We start from the raw sequence: 20,174 nt of genomic DNA, 5'->3' as shown, positions 1-20,174 counted from the left end.
AGAGTACAGTTAGCTTTTCCTACCAGTAGAGTGCAGTTAGCTTTTGTCACCAGTAGCGTGTAGTTAGCTTTTTCCACTAGTAGAATGCAGTTAGCTGTTGCCACCAGGAGAGAACAATTAGCTTTTGCCACCAGTAGATTACAGTTAGCTTTTATTTTAATTTTTATTGTATGGACCAGCCTATTGCGCTGGCTATGTACCCCATATTGTTGTATATACAGTTGCTGCTATTCTCCTATCATATTGACGCATCTTCATTTGCTGCTATTGTCCCCTATCATATTGATGTATCTACCGTTGCTGTTATTTTCCTATAATATCGACAATTCTGCCTTTGCTGTCATTTTACCTAGCATATTGATGTATCTAACGATGCTGCTATTTTTCTTTCTTATTCATGTATCTACCGTTGCTGATATTTTCCTTCAATATCCGTGGACCTACGACTGCTGCTATTTTTCCTATCATATTAATGCATCTATCGTTGCTGCTATTGTAATCATGATGGTGTAGACTGGTACTAGAAAAGCCTATTTAACATTCCGTGTGAGACAAGTCATTTTATAAATAAATTGCGTTCTGTGGATGTCGTCATTCTGCCATAATAAATAAAGTTGTAAATTCATACGCTACTATAAGAAAAAAAGTGCTAGATAAAAACATTAGTTTTCGTACAAGTAATTTCTATTAAAAATATTAAGATGTTACATCCAAGAAAAAAGACAACGGCAGCCGGTACAGAGCGGAATATCTAGATATCTCGGGTAACTGTTTAGCGGTAACTTGGTACTTACCCTTGAGCTACATATTTCCGTCTGTACCGGCAGTCGGCGTGATATCCTTATAATTAAACTTAGCGTGCACCCTCAAGTGGAAAGCAGTTGAGTGTATCCAGGTGAAACGTTAACATACAAAAAGCAGCACACGATTCATTAAATTAGCAAAAGAGTTATACAAACAGATCTCTTCTCAATAAAATAACGAAATGATAGATATTTTTTGAATAATTTTATTACTGAACGGCGTTTGATAGAATTACAAGTACGGATTATTCGTAAAAAAAAGGTACAAGCAAATTTCCTTTTTATATTCTTCCATGTTGATTTTAAGTATGTAGATTTGAATATTTACTTTCATCGAATTTGTTTTCATTATTAAAATGATAATGAATCAAACTTGATTAAACGACGAACTGTTTTATATCACAAGTGCAATTTATTAAAACAAGAAAAAGCATAGCGTTACAAAATGGTTTTTCTATCCTTTTTGTTATTTAAATAATTATTTATTGTACAAGAAAAAAGTCAAGTATTTATTTATCACAACATTTCGTTTCAGCATTAAATTTATAGCTTTGGTTACATTAGTAATGAAACTCTGTGTGTCAATTTCAACTGAACTGAAGTGGTATTAAAATATAATTAGATGATTAATACATGATAATTTGTCTATCTGTTTTCTGTATAAACATACATTTTTATATACAATGCTCGTTAACACAGCGTATATCGTATTTGAAGTACTGGATATTTACCTAAAACGTCGTTAAGGATATCAATTTGTTTAATATCCACTACGTCATGTGTGCGCGTGTGTGTGTGCTTTACTTTGTTAGATAAACACGGGTGTATTTGTCATATTCTTATATCATAGTCTCCTATGCTGTTTTTTTATGTGTTGAAATAATTGTGCCTCTTTCTTGATAAACCAGTTGGTGCTTCGGAAAGGATTTAGGATATCAATTTACATCAATGTACAATATCAGTCATAAATATATATGTACATAATTGCTGTTGAGTTTATTTGTTAAATGCAAACGCCAATACACGGTGTAGTAAAAAAACTGCCCCGGAATGATGTATTATATATTTCATGACAGCGGTTAATTAAGATGTATCTCGTTTCACCTCACAGTACTGAATTATAATTTCGCTTAAAAAAAATTAAAACTAAGTACATGTACCCCTTGTCTATTTTTTTTCGTTTGATTTCCGGAAAAAGTAACGCTTCGTTTAAATAAAGATGGAAAAGCAACAACAACAACAACAACAACAACAAAGTGAAACAATAAATAAATAAGAATATATAAATAAATAAAATTAAACAAGGCAAGAAATATCTTTAAAAAGATACTCGGTCGAGGTAAAACTTTTACTTGCATTGTTCTCTTTCGGTATGCACATTTTCCGAGATCGCGGACAATATTTGCCGTTTCGTCATTTTTAACTCGGTAAATAAGAACCAATGAAGATGTTTAAAGCAGTATAAAATACTAATTGGGAGGAGGTTCACAGGTCTCAAATATCGGAGAAATTGAATTATATAGTGTGTTTCCGATACTCCTGTATATTATTTTATACTTTTGACGTATATACTTTTGAGAAAGCTCCTTTACACAATACGAATTTTAGACTGGCCAATGCAATTCTCGGATTTCAGTTTGCTATTTTAAAATGACCAATGAAAATCCTTGCATTTTCGTTCTTCCCTGTAAAAGCAAGCCGACTATCACTTTATTTGACATAATGTCATCTAAGGGTATATATTGAGAGAATAGGTGACAATCAAAATAAAATAACTGACATGGCCGAAGAAAACTTCTATAAATATCTTCCAGAATTTACCTGTGACGTTCAATTTGTAAAAAGAGTGGGGCATTCATTTTAAATTTCAGACGGATTTATATTTTATTCTAAACATTTTCTAGTATCAACTGTTAGTCAATTACCATTATAACAGTCATGAAATATATAGTCAGTTAAGTTTAACTTGACAATGACAAAAATGAGCATGATATTACTTTTAGTATCATGCGGAGATTTATAACATTTTCATATATATCGATCCAGTATCGTTATCCTGAATATTTCCAGGAGCGTCCAAATACCTATTTTCATTTGAAAATATTTATCAATTCATCATATTCAAGAAAAAAAAGAAAAAAAAAAGAATTGACACCTTATTATAATGAGATAACCAACATTTTTTTTATATTATTGGAAGTTTCTTCGTCCACCCTTAATATTGTCCTAAATTTTTTTCTGTTTTAAAATAATATATAGAAATATGTTAATTTTATAGATTGATCTGAAAGCTGTTTCTATGAAAAACACTTTAATTCATAAATTATTAATGTGACTGATGTAAACATAAATACTATAATTTAGTTTCAGTTACCAACAATATTGTTCAAATATATAATACATCAGTATATTGCATACATCAATGATTTGAATCTCAAAGCGATAATTGTAAAAGCCATATTGATAATCTTAATTTGCACATTTTGTATATGATATTTATTTTCAGGCAGCATGAAACAATCTTTTGACTATTCTAGATACATAGTGTTGACTATTGCTGTCATTTTTGAAGTCAGTGGAAGCATAGAAAAAACACATGAAGATGATTGTACAACAGAACAGTCCACCATCGTATGTGAACATACTATACCTATTGACATACCAAGGAACATTTCAGGTGTAATTATCAAAGATTTCTTAAACGCAACTATAAGCAAAGAAGCGTTCGCACATGAAAGTTGGTCTTCTATTGATTTTTTCGATATAACAGTCAACAATAAAAAGACATTCCGTCTTAATGACAACAGTTTTATTTCTCTCGTGAGTTTGCAGAGTTTGGGAATTCACTCTCCTAGTTTCCAATTGGACGACAATCATGCTAATGTTTTGGGAGGATTTTCAAGACTGCATACCTTGAACCTATCATCATGTCATTACCTTGGTACCTCAGATGTTAGGAAGATGTTGAACATGCTTAATTATTTAGACACATTGATTCTCAATCAAGTGGCATCATATGGTTATCGTTACGTAATTTTTGATAATGCATTTATTGAAATGATCATCCAAAAAAGAATTCGTAGATTGAGTTTTAGTGGTTGTAATTTGTCGTTTAACGGACCAATTAATATTTCATATCAACTTATTGACTTGTATGATTTAGACATTTCAAACACGACTTTCATAACACAAGGTAATATATCATTAAATGGTGTTCTCATGAATAAATTGTTTCCTTCTCTGAATAATTTAGATGCATCTCTCTTACAAACTAGGCTCTTGGATATAAATTACGAATTTCTACAGAAAACAACAAATTACTACGGCTGCAATGAAAGCCAGCTCCTCATAAGATTTCTTTTCAAAATTACAGACCTGAAAATCAATCGGATATTGTCAAGATCTGTTCAAGTTAACGGCTCATTTATTAATCTGTCAAAATGTCAAATAAATACGCAATCACTACAAATAAGGTCAAATCATTTACATTATTTGAATGTAACAATACTTTGGCCCAAGAATACACCTTTAATTAACGTTGATCTGTCTTCAAATGACATAGAATATTTATCTCCATCGTTTTTAGGGTCTGCAACGTCGTTAGAAATATTAAACCTTTCAGACAACCAGTTGCATTTAATGGACTCTTTGATCGAGTTTAGATATCTGTTTACGAAACACAAAAAATTAAGACATTTAGATATTTCTAGGAACAGTATAAAGCTACTCCCGTTAACAATATTTTCTTATAATCTCCACTTAACAACGTTAGATTTGTCTCATAACAAACTTACTTCTATCAGTTTCAATCTGAAAAATCTTCTGCAATTACAATTTCTGAATCTACGAAATAATGAAATTTATCATATAGACGGTAAGGAATTGAATTCATTAAATGCGTTTGTAGCTGAGTCTTCTTCACAACCGCGTGTTATATATTTTGAGCATAATCGTTTCATTTGTAATTGTAAATCATCACGTTTTATTAAATGGTTACACGTTTACATGACAAATAATTATACTCAAATTTTGACATGTTCTTTGAATGATAAAGATGACGTCCTTATTGATGACGCTGTTATTAAAGAGGCGGAGTTTTCTTGCATTCGTTCAAAGGTAATTATTGCTTCAGTTTTAACGGTCGTATCTATAATAACTTTGGTTTCTTTAGCAATTTGCTTCATAATATACAAGAGGAGGAAACAGGAAAGGATGAGGAAAAGAGGATATTTTATAACAAATTTCAAACTTGGTAATGTCCCGGAAAAGTATTTGTGTTTTGTTTCTTATTCTAGCGAAGATTATAAAGCAGACATTCGACAGGTTACAGCTCGGACAAAAGAATCATTGCAAGAATTGATTCAGACAAGTAAAGAAGTTCTTTGTGTGATCGATGAACATGTTAACCTTGGATTTCCAATCGTTGATGAAATAATGCGGTGCATTAAAGAAAGTTGTGTTGGACTTTTTTTTGTTACTACGAATTTTTGTCAAAGCCAGTGGTGTGAAATGGAACTTCGAGAAACCTACGAGTTAAACAAACCTATTATACTTATTTTCAAAGAAGAAATTGACACAAGGATTATGTCTCCATTAATGTTAAAAATCTTCCAACAGTTTACGAGAGGTAAACTGGTTGTTACAGAGCATGGTGACATACAAATGATACCAGATATTCAAGAATTATCGAATTCTATTCTAAAACTGGCATCTTTACGATATAATGGAAACATTGAAGTAAATAAGACTTCGTTTTAGTATAATTTCACTTGATTGTAACGTTTGTCACATGTGTAGCTACTAAAAGTAATCTCATTGTAACATACTTTACGGCTATTACAGACAATCATCCATAGCGAAAGGATTGAACGTATGTCTTCATTGAACACCGCTCTTTTTTTGTTAATCTTTGATTACATAATTTCAGTCTGAACAATTAATATCATAATTGAATATATATGACAACCAGTGTTTATTGTTGAATAAAGTGATCATCCAAGAACATGAACTTTTTATTAATAATATAATAAGTTAATTTACACATTTTAGCGGGAATAAAGTGGCATGTAAAACTAAAAGATACAGTATTTTTCAATTCCTTTGGTTTATAGGCGGATTAAACAATAACATTAACTGAACGTTATTAAACAGACACTTTATATATAACTAACTTAAATGATGTGGGTTCTGTGCATGTTTATAAAATAAAAACAACATTTCGCAACTTTATGTAAGATCAATCGTTGCGCAACTTTATCTAAGATCAGTTGTTATAAAAATTTAGATGCATTTTAGGATACCTGGAAGAAATTTATAATGTAATCTTGTGTTATGAGAAGCAGAGAAAAAATATTAATATCAAGTTTTCATTATCATATACAAAGATTTTATGAAAAAATAAATTGAAATTCATCATTACATTTAAAATTTCATAACATTTAAAATTGAAGGACTAACAAAATTTTATTCTGATTTATAATTTTGTTGAAATCAAAATTCATAGAATATTCGAACCAGCATTTATGTTTTGTTGTTGTTGTTTTGAGACATTAAAATGAAATCAAAGTGAAACCAATACGGAAAAATTGAAATTGTTACGGGTTTAGTTTGATTGGGCCAGGCCAGACACTGTTGCGAATCTACACTTCCTTGTGTTGTGATAACTTTTGTGTATATATTTTGCTAAATATATATTTACTTTATATATTCATTGCTCATTCCGATTAGTGTTCAGAAGGTTTATCGGTGAGCGTAGATAATTGTAAATTAGCAAAGTATAATCAACGAATCGAATAAGATTCTTTATGATAAGTAATTTATAAGTATTGAACGAAAAATCTTTCGCTTTTTAGGTGAATTTTGCAATGAATAATTAATGTAACCCATGAGTCACTTTTCCAATCCAGGAAGTTCAGAAATCTATCGTCAACCATAATATGAAACCTCGTATTGAAATTATAATACATGTATACATTTTTCTTTATTTGAGTGTAGGATTGAGAGAAGTCTAGTATTAAAATTTGCATCAAAGGGTCATTTGTTTGATTTATTCTCTTTCCTTAATTTCACACATATTCCAGCTGATATCCGTTTAAACGCCTAATCAATCAACCTCAGGGGTTCTATGGAATTGAGGCTTAGGCTCACAGGGGGCAAGCCGGAAATGACAAGAAATGAGCTGAAGTGACAATTTATAGTTCGATTTGTGGGCTCAACGTCTGTAAAATACGAGATTATTCCCGACGGATATATCTATACCAGCGGACACAGGGTCAGATCCCCTAACTATCCAATTATATTGAATTTAGTGGAATTGAGGCTGGTGCTCATGGGACCGGCCGGATATGGCGAGATATGAGCTGGAATGATCATTTATAGTACGTTTTCGGCTCAAAGTGGGCAAAATACCAGAGAATTTCCGCCGGACACGTACCTGTACCTGCGTACACACCATTGAAGACACACATATTCTTAATATGTCGTCGGAGATTGTTTTTATCATAAGTAGTCTTAATTTCGGTAATTCTGGCTAGCCTGAATAGCCAGAGATCGAGGTGATAATTAATATGATACCAAATGATATAATAAACCAATGATCTTTTGAATATCTTTACTTTATCACCTCTGGCTAGCCAGGGTAGCCGAACCAGACAAAAATGTGTTCCGGCTGCTCCAGCTGTTCCGGCTGTCTGGCTAACTTCATGGACATCAAATAATTTACATAATTTCAGCAAGTTAAGCGATCGATTCGGTAGATTACGCTATATATCTTTTATCTTTTTTATAGTTATAAAATGAGTTCCTTATTTTCCCTGGAACGGATAAATAAAAAACGTTTTGTCACACATTTACGTGGACGGAATTTCGTAATGTGAGTCTTATCTTATCTAAAAACTTCATTAAACACTTATTTCTTATATAGTTTTACTTAAAAAAATAATCATATTTCATGTATCCTTTTGATATTTCTAAAATATGATTTTTTATATAGCGTATGTAGATATTTAATCAGATTTTATTCACTTTGCCATGATGTGAAACACAAATATTTTATATTTATTAATTTTGTTTTAACATCTTTAATTGTCAGTTTGCACATTGTGGTGGAATTGTCTCGTGCCACGTGTAAAGTGTTAATCGGTGCAATTGTCCTGTGCAGACCTCAAAAAGCTATATGACCTAAACACTGTATCACATCAGTCTTTATACATTTGATTATTGTATTATCCGGGTATGTTTTACTATCAAAAGCGAATTTTGTAATTCAACACCCGGATAACGATCAAGGAAGTTTTTAACTAAATGGCCGATTATAACGTTTCATTAATTTCTCACGCGTTGTTGGATATAGAATTAACGGATTGTAGCTTTTAAGGGGTATGTTTAAACTTTGAAATCATAGTTTTTTACTACTTTAATTATTTGTAGCAATAACTTTAAAACAGTCTGCAGCATGTTCCCAACCCTTTTTAAAATAAGACAATATTTGATAAGTTATATGACGTATATATTAAGTTTTTTGCCACATAAATATTTCATTTTTCGTTTGATCGCGTATTTTCATTCAAGGTAGTATGTGTCCATTGATGTTGTATATAACGCCATGTGAATATTAAATACACACATATAAATTGCTAACAAATCTATAAATTTCGAAAAGTACTAAAACCACGTTAAAATTCCATGTAAGTAATTGCAATCTAGGAGGATTTACTTATGTATTAAACAATTTTGTAAATTTTTATATGTCTTGTTTCCTTTGACCTTAATTACGCTTTTTGATGAATACTTTGCTTTAGAATTATTCAATCTTATCAGTGTTGATTCATTTATATTTAGTTGTAAAATACTTGATTCGCTTAGAGAATTCGGCTATTTAACATGTTTAAATAGGAAATTGAAAAATAGAATTTCTAAATTGATTGTTGAATTGACAACTGATATACAAATTTGACTTGTACAATAATACACCATTGTAATAATTTAACTGGGATTTATAAGAACAACCGTTCAGCCGAAGAAATTATTGAAAAAAAATCTGTTTAATTTTGTTTTTAAACTAAATCACTGTTATGGAAATCAGACAAATCTGGATAGTGAAGTACCTTCCTTCAGGATTAAGAAACTAGACTTACATGATGAACGTAAAAAATAATTCGATAATTATATGACTATAAAAAGTCTGTACCTTACATCATACAACTTTAACTCATAGTCATTTATTTTCAGAAACAATGACAAAAAGGGACTGCGTTTATGTTCACTTTATTTTGCTAGCCCTTATGCTACTTGAAACTCAAGGATTGATTCGGATGGAAAAGAACGATGACTGTTTACTGGAGAATTCAATTGTCGTATGTGAAAATAGAATACCATTCATCGTACCTAGTAAAATATCAGGCATTGTGATCAGGGACTACTTAAATAATACTATCGATAATAAAACGTTTTCACATGACAGTTGGTCTTATGTAGATTTCCTAGATATAACAGTTAACCACAGAGTAGGGTTCGGTCTTCATGCCTATAATTTTTTCTCACTAAAGAGTTTGAGACATCTTGGGGTACACTCTCCATTTTACAAGTTCGATCACGAGGCAAAGGTTTTTGAAGGATTATCAATGTTACACACATTAAACTTATCGTTATGTCGTTATCTCGATACATCAGCTATTCTAACATTACTCTCCCCAATTAATCACCTAGATACTCTGCTTCTTGATCAAGTTGCCACATCTGGTGATCGGTTTTTCAAAATTGATAATGCATTTATAAAAACAATCAATGAAAAGAAAATACACAAGCTTAGCTTGAGTGGATGCAATTTATTATTTAAGGATCCGTTGCATGTTAATAATATGTCCATGATCGTTTTATATGATATAGATATGTCAAATACGTCGTTTGTTAAACAGGTTAATATGTTAATCAATAGCACTACCTTAGACATTTTATTGCCGAAAATTAAAGTTTTAGATTTGTCTCTACTACAGATAAGATTTATGAGTGTAGATTACGATTTCCTAAATAATTACAGTTATGACAATAAGTGTACCGACACGAACGGTTTCTTAAAATTTCTATTGAGGGTTGAAAATTTTATGCTGAACAGTGTACTGCCAAAACCATTGAGCGCGAACAATTCGTTTATTGACTTATCACAATGCAATGTCGATTTGCGGTCATTACATTTAAGGTCAAATCACTTACATTATTTAAATGTATCAATCCTATGGCCCGAGGATATGTCTCTATCTGCTATTGACATGTCTTCAAATGACATTGAATATTTATCTCCCTGGCTTTTAAATTCTGTAACATCACTTAAAGTATTAAATCTCTCAAACAACGAATTGCACCATATGCAATTTTCTTTAGAGTTTAGTCATTTGTTTATTAACCATACAATTTTACAACGATTGGTTCTTTCTAGAAACCGTCTAAGATTTCTACCTTTCGCGTTTTTGTCCTACAACACCAACTTAGTTATGTTAGATTTGTCATATAACAAATTACCTTCTATCAGTTTCGAATTAAAACAGTTGATGAAATTGCAGTATTTGGACTTGAGAAACAATGACGTATATTATATTGATGGTGGTGAATTGAACTCATTAAAGGCATTTGTAACAGATTTCTCAACGCATCGAAAAATATATCTTGAGAATAATCCGTTGATTTGTAATTGTAAATCATCAAGTTTTATTAAATGGTTACTAGTTTACATGACAAATACTTTCAATCAAAGTCTGACTTGTTCTTTGAATGAGAAAGATGATGTTGTCATCAATGAGACTGTGATCAAAAAGACGGAATTTTCTTGTATTCGTTCAAAAGTAATCATAGCTTCAGTTTCAACAGTGGTATTCTTAATAACTGTTGTTTCCATCGGGACTGGTTTTATGTACTACAGAAAGAGACAGAAGAAAAAAGGGAGACGAAGGGACACTTTTATTGATGATTTCAAACGTGGTAATGTTCCGGAAAAGTATTTGTGTTTTGTATCTTATTCTAGCGAAGATAATGAAGCAGATATCAAGCAAGTTTGTGCTTTAATAAAAGAGTCTTTACAGGAATTTATTCAGACTAACAAAGAACTTCTTTGTGTTGGCAATGAAGATTTTAATCTCGGAATTCCAATCGTTGATGAAATAATGAAATGTATTTCAGAAAGCTGTGTTGGACTTTTCTTTGTGACAACCAATTTTTGCCAGAGTCAATGGTGTGAAATGGAACTTCGAGAAACATACGAATTACACAAACCAATTATTCTGATATTTAAAGAAGAAATCGACACTTGCATTATGTCTCCATTAATGTTAAAAATCTTTAGACAATATACCCGAGCTAAGATTGATTTTAGAGATGGGCAGATACAAATGATACCGAATTTTAACCAATTATCAAAGTCCATTGTAATGCTAGCGTCATCTGCGTATTGTAAAGAATTTTTGTAATAAAAGAACGTATTTTTTCAAAGGAGAACAAATATGGTAAATCATACTACCCCTATAAATCTTATTTTCTCTATATACATGTATTTGAATGATAAGTTTGATCAAATATACGATATTGTTACTGTTATAATTAAACATACATGTATTAACGTTTATTTCTAACAATTCAAATTTATTTAGGTGAGCAAAATCCTGTTGCTTATCTTAATTTCATACAATTTGGCTATCCTCATTTGCGGCTTTTGTTAATGAGAATTTACTTCTGTTAATTAATATACCTCTATAATAAAATATAGCAAGATAGAAGATATATGTTTGTTTGTTTGTAAGATGAAATTCATTTTCACCGAGTGAGCTTTGAAAACAGTATTTGCACGAGTGGCGTAATTTCATTTTTATCTTTAGCTTATATTAAAATCTGATTTCCACACCAGAAGCCTCAATTTCAGACGAATTTCTCATAAAATACAAAAACTTGAGCAAATGAAATAAGCTGGACAATTAACGTTAAATGGCGATGATATTTTTTTTTAATTTTTATTATAAACAAAACATATGAATGATGCTTGTTTAAACCATCAAAACAAACATTTCAAAGATTTGGAAAAATTACACCATAGCAAACCTTATTCTGTTTTTTTTTTACACCAATAAAGCGAAAAGACATTTTAGACCATATTATTCCAACGCTATTTTGAAAAAAAGTGTTTATTTCAAGGAAGGTAAGAATAAAATGTGACTGAATCGAAAGGAGGATGTGAAAATACTTTCATTCGATTTGGATGAACAGTTCGTATTTGTTATTGAAGTTTACCAATCATCATCATGAATGAAATCAAACTGGCGGAATAAGCGGGGGATATACGAATAAATAATACAGTTTATTTGCTTTAAACATTATAACAACGTTTCTAGCATAATAATAGACAGGTATCGTAGGTATTAGCAACAATATGCAAAACAAAATGTTATGAAATCTGTGTTAGCGGAGAGAAATTTGTTATATGACAAAAATATAAATCTTGATTTGATTTTTTTTTGTGTGATGAAAAACATAAAGATTTCTACATAAATTAAGAGAAAAAATGTTAATTATCTCCTCTTTTAAAGGCAAAGTTTAAACATATTGATGAATTTTGAGTCATTTTTCTAGAATTATATGATAAGATACTTTCAAACATTGTGATTGTTGACCAATGCCAATAATAACTTGGCAAATATTTTATTCTTATATCTATATAGTAAGGGTAGACCAACAAGAAATGATATTCGTCCTCAATTTGATTAGAATTGCAAAAGGTACATAGTCGACTTTGCCTGGGTGTGTCGTCATGTCTTCCAGTTTCAATATGCAAATTATGTGGTGATATTCTGTATTTAGTTAAAGCTACTCTAAATTTTTGTTCACAAACATCTGAAAAATATTTCTGCAACATAAAATCGTGTTTATGTATTGAATAAAAATGTAAGCGACTCGAATTATTTATTTCACAATATCAATTTTGTTTGTAAGTATCAATAACTCTTAACTTAATCTCTTCAAACGGAATATCTATATCAAACTGACAATGCGTAATTTAACTGAAACCGTGACTATCTTATATCATTTTGATTTGAGTTGCCCAATTTTGAGAGAAATTATTTCTATTATCTGTATGATTTTTCAGCATGAGAAATGTTTGTTTAATAAGCGAATTTGATCTTGTTTTAATATGTGAACCCAATACTTAAGCATATTTATTTTTCTATTACATTCCATCGGTAATCGTCAAGTTTCACCATATAGTCACATAAATTGGTTGGCTTTTTGACACAAAGAACGAACCCGTCTTAAAAATTTTGTATGTACAGCTCCTATATCTGGTGCTTTATGACTGCCCCATATTTGTGAACCAAAGTTAAGAACTGAACCACCAAGAGTATCAAATAACGAAAGCTTTTGGGACATTGAAAATTCGGCGTAATGAAGTATTTTAAATAAATTAAATAAAGAAAATGAAGCATGTTGCGAAACACTTTTTTGGTTGCGAAACCAGTTACCATTTTTAAACAAAGTTATTCCTAGATATTTAAAAGAGGGAACTATTTCAATTAGAGTGTTGTCAATGTAAAAATCAAATGTCGTATGTCTGCCACGTTAAAAAATCATAGCTTTTGTTTTAGAATCATTTCATAAATTACTCATAAAAATAAATTAAATATGTGTATAGAAAAATCTTTTTTTTTATAATGAATGTTAATTTTCATCGGAAACACATTTAAACAGACAAAAGTCAAAGTCAAGTCAAATAGTTTATTGGCATAAACATTTTACACGTTCATCGCCAAGTTATATGAATGGCAGTTTATAATTTAACATAAAACATTGCATATACAAATACAAATTTTGTAATAAATACATGTACAAAACATACATAATATTCAAGTACAGAAAAGTATGTTGATGGATTTAACATAGCTATATAATTACAGGCAAATAACAGTGAACACAAAAAAAAAAAAAAAAAAAAAACAATATTGATTTTCAGATTAATATTGTTTGTAAATAATAAAAAAATATTAACAGAAAACTAGACAGTATTTCTTTTTATCAAATGATAAGTGAATATATAATTTATCTAATTTTATCATATATAACGTTTTTAGAAGAAGCAGTCATTATACTTTTAAATTTGTTTATATTTGGCCAAGTATAAAAGTATCTTGGTAAATAAACTGCTCTTAAATCAGAATAATATGGACATATCAATAACAGATGATACTCATTTTCAACCACTTTCATATAACATAATATATTGTTTCTATCTATATTTCTGAAGCGACCTTCCTCTATAGCTAATCTATGAGCCAAAAATCTAAATCTTGAAAGGGATTTTCTATTGTTTATCATTTGTTATAATACTAAGATATTTTTCATAACCAAAATCAGTTTTAATTCTTTATAAACTTCTAATTTTCTAGATACACGCAGTTCAGCATACCAAAATACTGTTTTATACTTATACATAAATCACAACTAGATATCAATATATAAGTAAGCACAAGTGATGTATTCATATTAACAATTGACAATGTCTTGTTTCGTGCCATTTGTACTTCATATCTCATAACTAAATAAAACAAAAGAAAGAACTATTTTAGATTATATTCAAAGACGCTCTGACTCAGGTTAATTGTTTTAAATCACGTGAAACAGGCTTAGTGTTTTGATTAGTTGTACAAAGAATTATTGACAAATGTTTTTATTCTGATTATAATTTTGTTAAAATCAAAATTCTTAGAATATTGCAAACAGGCTCAGTATTTTGATTAGTTGTACATTGACAAATAATTTTTTTATTCCGATTAAAATTTTGTTAAAAAGAATCATAGAATATTCGAACCAGCATTTATGTTTTGTTATTGTTGTTTTAAGACCTTAAAATCAAATCAAAGTGAAACCAATACGGAAAAAATAAAATTGTTACGGGTTTAGTTTGATTGTGCCAGGTCAAACACTATTGCGTGTCTACACTTCCTTGTGTTGTGATAGCTTTTGTGTATATATTTTGCGAAATATATATTTAATTTAGATATTCATTGCTCATAACGAATAGTGTTCAGAGGGTTTATTGGTGAGCGTAGATTCTTGTAAACTATTGAGTTAGCTTAGTATATTAAAAAAATTAGATTCTTTATGATAAGTTATTTATAAGCATTGAACGAAAAATCTTTCGCTTTTTAGGTGAATTTTGCAATGAATAATTAATGTAATCCATGAGTCACTTTTCCAATCCAGGAAGTTCAGAAATCTCTCGTCAACCATAATATGAAACCTCGTTTTGAAATTATAATACATGTATACATTTTTCTTTATTTGAGTGTAGGATTGAGTGAAGTCTAGTATTAAAATTTGCATCAAAGGGTCATTTGTTTGATTTATTCTCTTTCCTTAATTTCACACCTATTCCAGCTGATACCGGTTTAAACGCCTAATCAATCAACCTGTGGGGTTCTATGGAATTTAGGCTTAGGCTTACAGGGGACAAGCCGAAAATGACAAGAAATGAGCTGAGGTGACCATTTATAGTTCGATTTGTGGGCTCAACGTTGGTAAAATACGAGTTTATCCCGACGGATATATTCATACCAGCAGACACAGACAATAATATTGGATTCAGTGGAATTGAGGCTAGTGCTCATAGGGGCCAGCCGGAAATGGCGAGATATGCGCTGAAATGATCAGTTATAGTTACGCTTTTCGGCTCAAAGTGGGCAAAATAACAGAGAATTTCCGACGGACACACATATACCTGACTTCACACTTTTGAAGACACACATATTCTTAATATGTCGTCGGAAATTGTTTTCATCATAAGTAGTCGTAATTTCGGTAATTCTGGCTAGCTTGAATAGGCAGAGATCGAGGTGATAATTAATTTGATACTAAATGATATAATAAACCAATGATCTTTGAATATCTTTTATTTCATCACCTCTGGCTAGCCTAGACAAAAATGTGTTCCGGCTGCTCCAGCTGTTCCGGCTGTCTGGCTAATTGGATGACATGGACATTAAATAAGTTACATAATTTCAGCAAGTTATAGCGATCGATTCAGTAGATTACTCTATACATGTATATTATATGGCGTAAACACTGTATCACATCAGTCTTTATACATTTGATTCTTGTATTATCCGGGTATGTTTTACTAATAAAAGAGAATTTTGTAATTCATCACCCGGATAATGATCAAGGAAGTTTTAACTAAATGGCCGATTATTTCGTTTCATTAATTCCTCACGTGTTGTTGGATATAGAATGAACGAATTGTAGCTTTTAAGGGGTATGTATAAACTTTGAAATCATAGTTTTTTATTACTTTGATTATTTGTAGCAATAAATTTAAAACAGTCTGTAGCATGTTCACTTCCCTTTTTTTACATTAGACAATATTTGATAAGTTATATGACAAATATAAAGTTTTTGCCACATAAATATTTCATTTTTCGTTTGATCGCGTATTTTCATTTAATGTAGCATGTGTCCATTGATGTTGTATTTAACGCCATGTGAATATTTAGTGCACACATATAAATTGCTAACAAATCTATAAATTTCGGAAAGTACTAAAACCGCGTTAAAATTCCATGTAAGTAATTGCAATCTAGGAGGATTTACTTATGTATTAAATAATTTTGTAAATTTTTATATGTCTTGTTTTCTTTGTCCTTAATTACGCTTTTTGATGAATACTTTGCTTAAGAATTATTTAATCTTATCAGTGTTGATTCATTTATATTTAGTTGTAAAATACTGGATTCTCTTAGAGAATTCGGCTATTTAACATGTTTAAATAGGAAATTGAAAAATAGAATTTCTAAATTGATTGTTGAATAGACAACAAATATACAAATTTGACATGTAAAATTATACACCATTGTAATAATTTTATTTGGATGAATAAGGACAACCGTCCAGCCGAAGAAAATATTGAAACAATTCCGTTTTATTTTGTTTTTAAACTAAATCACTGTTATGGAAATCAGACAAATCTGGATAGCGAAGTACTTTCCATTTAGGATTATCAAACTAGACTAACATGATGAAAGCAAAAATTAATTCAATAATCATAGGACTATAAAAAGTCCGTTCCTTACGTCATACAATATTTAACTCATAGTCATTTATTTTCAGAAAAAATGAAACAAAGGGACTGCGTATATATTCACTTTATTTTGCTAGCCCTTATGCTACTTGAAACTCAAGGAGTGAATGGGATTGAAAAGAACGATGACTGTTTACTGGAGAATTCAAATGTCGTATGTGAAAATGGAATACCTTTCGTCGTACCTAGTAAAATATCAGGCATTGTTATCAGGGACTTCTTAAATGAAACTATCGATAATAAAACGTTTGCACATGACAGTTGGTCTTATGTAGATTTCCTAGATATAACAGTTACCCACAGAGTACGGTTCCGTCTGTATGACTATAATTTTTTCTCACTAAAGAGTTTAAGAAGTCTTGGGATACACGCTCCATCTTACAAGTTCAACAACGTGGCAAAGGTTTTTGATGGACTATCAATGTTACACACATTAAACTTATCGTTATGTCATTATCTCGATGCATCAGCTATTCTAAAATTACTCTCCCCAATTAATCACCTGGATACTATGCTTCTAGATCAATTTGCCACATCTGGTGTTCGGTTTTTCAAAATTGATAATGCATTTATAAAAAAAGTCCATGAAAAGAAAATACACAAGCTTAGCTTGAGTGGATGCAATTTATTAATTAAGGGTCCGTTGCATGTTAATAATATGTCCTTGGCTTTATATGATATAGATATGTCAAATACGTCGTTTGTTAAACAGGTTAATATGTTAATCGATGACACTGCCCTAGACATGTTATTGCCGAAAATTAAGGTTTTAGATTTGTCTCTACTACAGATAAGATTTATGAGTGTAGATTATGATTTCCAAAATAATTACAGTTATGACAATAAGTGTACCGACACGAACAGTGTAATAAAATTGCTATTGAGGGTAGAAAATCTTATGCTGAACAGTGTACTAGCCAAGCCATTGAGAGCGAACAATTCATTTATTGATTTATCACAATGCAATGTCAATTTGCGGTCATTACATTTAAGGTCAAATCACTTAAATTATCTAAATGCATCAATCCTATGGCCCGAGGATATGTCTTTATCTGCTATTGACATGTCTTCAAATGACATTGAATATTTATCTCCCTCGCTTTTAAATTCTCTTACATCACTTGAAGTATTAAATCTTTCTAACAACAAATTGCACCATATGCAATTTTCTTTAGAGTTCAGTCATTTGCTTATTAACCATACAATTTTACGACGATTGGTTCTTTCTAGAAACCGTCTAAGATTTCTACCTTTCGCGTTTTTAACCTACAACACCAACTTAGTTATGTTAGATTTGTCATATAACAAATTACCTTCTATCAGTTTCGAATTAAATCATTTGATGAAATTGCAGTTTTTGAACTTGAGAAACAATGACATATATTATATTGATGGCGGTGAATTGAACTCATTAAAGGCATTTGTATCAGATTTCTCTACGCATCGAACAATATATCTTGAGAATAATCCGTTCATTTGTAATTGTAAAACATCAAGTTTTATTAAATGGTTACTCGTTTACACGACAAATACTAATACTCAAATTTTGACATGTTCTTTTAATGATAAAGATGACGTCACTATTGATGACGCTGTTATTAAAAGAGGCGGAGTTTTCTTGCATTCGTTCAAAGGTAATTATTGGTTCAGTTTTATCAATCGTATCTATAACATCTTTGGTTTCCTTAGCAATGTGCTTCATGATATACAGGAGGAGGAAACAGGAAAGGATCAGAAAAAAGGGATATTTTATAAAACATTTCAAACTTGGTAATATCCCGGAAAAGTATTTGTGTTTTGTTTCTTATTCTAGCGAAGATTATAAAGCAGACATTCGACAGGTTACAGCTCGGACAAAAGAATCATTGCAAGAATTGATTCAGACAAGTAAAGAAGTTCTTTGTGTGATCGATGAACATGTTAACCTTGGATTTCCAATCGTTGATGAAATAATGCGGTGCATTAATGAAAGTTGTGTTGGACTTTTTTTTGTTACTACGAATTTTTGTCAAAGCCAGTGGTGTGAAATGGAACTTCGAGAAACCTACGAGTTAAACAAACCTATTATACTTATTTTCAAAGAAGAAATTGACACAAGGATTATGTCTCCATTAATGTTAAAAATCTTCCAACAGTTTACGAGAGGTAAACTGGTTGTTACAGAGCATGGTGACATACAAATGATACCAGACATTAAAGAATTATCGAATTCTATTCTAAAACTGGCATCTTTGCGATATAGTGGAAACAGTGAAGTAAATAAGACTTCGTTTTAGTATAATTTCACTTGATTGTAACGTTTGTCACATGTGTAGCCACTAAAAGTAATTTCATTGTAACATACTTTGACGTTGTCAAACATTAAAAACGGCTATTACAGACAATCACCCATAGCAAAAGGATTGAACATATGTCTTCATTGAAGACCGCTCTTTTTTTGTTAATCTTTGTTAACATAATTTCAGTCTGAACAATTTATCAAATATATCTGACAAGCAGTGTTTATTTTTGAATAAAGTGATCATCCAAGAACATGAACTTTTTATTAATAATATAATAAGTTAATTTACACATTTTAGCGGGAATGAAGTGGCATGTAAAACTAAAAGATACAGTATTTTTCAATTCCTTTGGGTTATAGGCGGATTAAACAATAAAATTAACTGACCGTTCTTAAACATAAAGTTCTAACTTTAATGATGTGGGTACTGTACAAGAAAATAAAATAAAAACAGCCTTGCGCAGCTTAGTGTAAGATCAATCGTTGCGCAGCTTAATCTGAGATCAGTTGTTATAAACATATAGATGCATTTTAGGATACCTGGAAGAAATTTATAATGTAATCTTGAGTTATGAGAAGCAGAGAAAAAATATTAATATCAAGTTTTCATTATCATATACAAGGATTATATGAAAAATTAAAATGAAATTCATCATTACATTTAAAATTGAAGGACTAACAAAATATGTTTTTGACCAGGATGTGAAAATACTTTCATTCGTCTTGGATGAACAATTCGTATTTGTTATTAAAGTTTACCAAACATCACCATGAAGGAAATAAAACTGGCGGAATAAGCGGGGGAATATATGAATATGAATCATTTAATAAATTCCTTATAAAAATAACTTGTGAATAGAAAAATCTTTTTTTTATAATGACTGTCAATTTTCATCGGAAATACTGTTTTTTTTACATTTAAGTAGACGAAAATATTGCTTTATACTTATACACAAGGTTAGCTTTTAAAAAAGCTAGTAGCGAC

The 20,174-nt window shown here is 30.5% G+C and overlaps 3 protein-coding genes across 4 annotated transcripts; all 3 read left to right on the top strand.

The window, feature by feature from the left end:
* Window positions 1-814: 814 nt before the first annotated feature.
* LOC132714865 (toll-like receptor 1) lies at window positions 815-16,086 on the top strand. 2 transcript variants are annotated; one of them, XM_060697784.1, is made up of 2 exons: window positions 815-1,065; window positions 9,033-16,086. In XM_060697784.1, exon 2 carries the CDS (start codon window positions 9,038-9,040, stop codon window positions 11,258-11,260), a length of 2,223 nt encoding a protein of 740 aa, XP_060553767.1. In that variant the 5' UTR covers window positions 815-1,065; window positions 9,033-9,037; the 3' UTR covers window positions 11,261-16,086. The 2 variants fall into 2 exon arrangements, with proteins under 2 accessions (XP_060553767.1, XP_060553766.1); XM_060697783.1 differs by lacking the exon at window positions 815-1,065 and adding an exon at window positions 6,973-8,180.
* Window positions 3,829-6,839, top strand: LOC132714867 (toll-like receptor 4). The gene has a single exon (XM_060697786.1). It carries the CDS (start codon window positions 3,861-3,863, stop codon window positions 5,559-5,561), a length of 1,701 nt encoding a protein of 566 aa, XP_060553769.1. The 5' UTR covers window positions 3,829-3,860; the 3' UTR covers window positions 5,562-6,839.
* A 7-nt stretch (window positions 16,087-16,093) lies between the features above and the next one.
* On the top strand, window positions 16,094-20,174 carry LOC132714866 (uncharacterized). The gene is made up of 2 exons (XM_060697785.1): window positions 16,094-16,392; window positions 16,938-20,174. The coding sequence occupies exon 2, from the start codon at window positions 16,943-16,945 to the stop codon at window positions 18,680-18,682; it is 1,740 nt and encodes a 579-aa protein (XP_060553768.1). The 5' UTR covers window positions 16,094-16,392; window positions 16,938-16,942; the 3' UTR covers window positions 18,683-20,174.

This window comes from Ruditapes philippinarum, unplaced genomic scaffold (assembly GCF_026571515.1).
Source record: "Ruditapes philippinarum isolate M1 unplaced genomic scaffold, ASM2657151v2 ctg1368_1_1_1_1, whole genome shotgun sequence".
NCBI lineage: Eukaryota > Metazoa > Mollusca > Bivalvia > Venerida > Veneridae > Ruditapes > Ruditapes philippinarum.
The sequence above is the reverse complement of the archived record's forward strand: the minus strand, read 5'-3'. Positions and strand labels throughout refer to the sequence as shown.

Bases quoted from the DNA above. Each gene is read 5' to 3' on its own strand.
- LOC132714867 (XM_060697786.1), top strand. From the start codon at position 3,861: ATGATCATCCAAAAAAGAATTCGTAGATTGAGTTTTAGTGGTTGTAAT.
- LOC132714865 (XM_060697784.1), top strand. From the start codon at position 9,038: ATGACAAAAAGGGACTGCGTTTATGTTCACTTTATTTTGCTAGCCCTT.
- LOC132714866 (XM_060697785.1), top strand. From the start codon at position 16,943: ATGAAACAAAGGGACTGCGTATATATTCACTTTATTTTGCTAGCCCTT.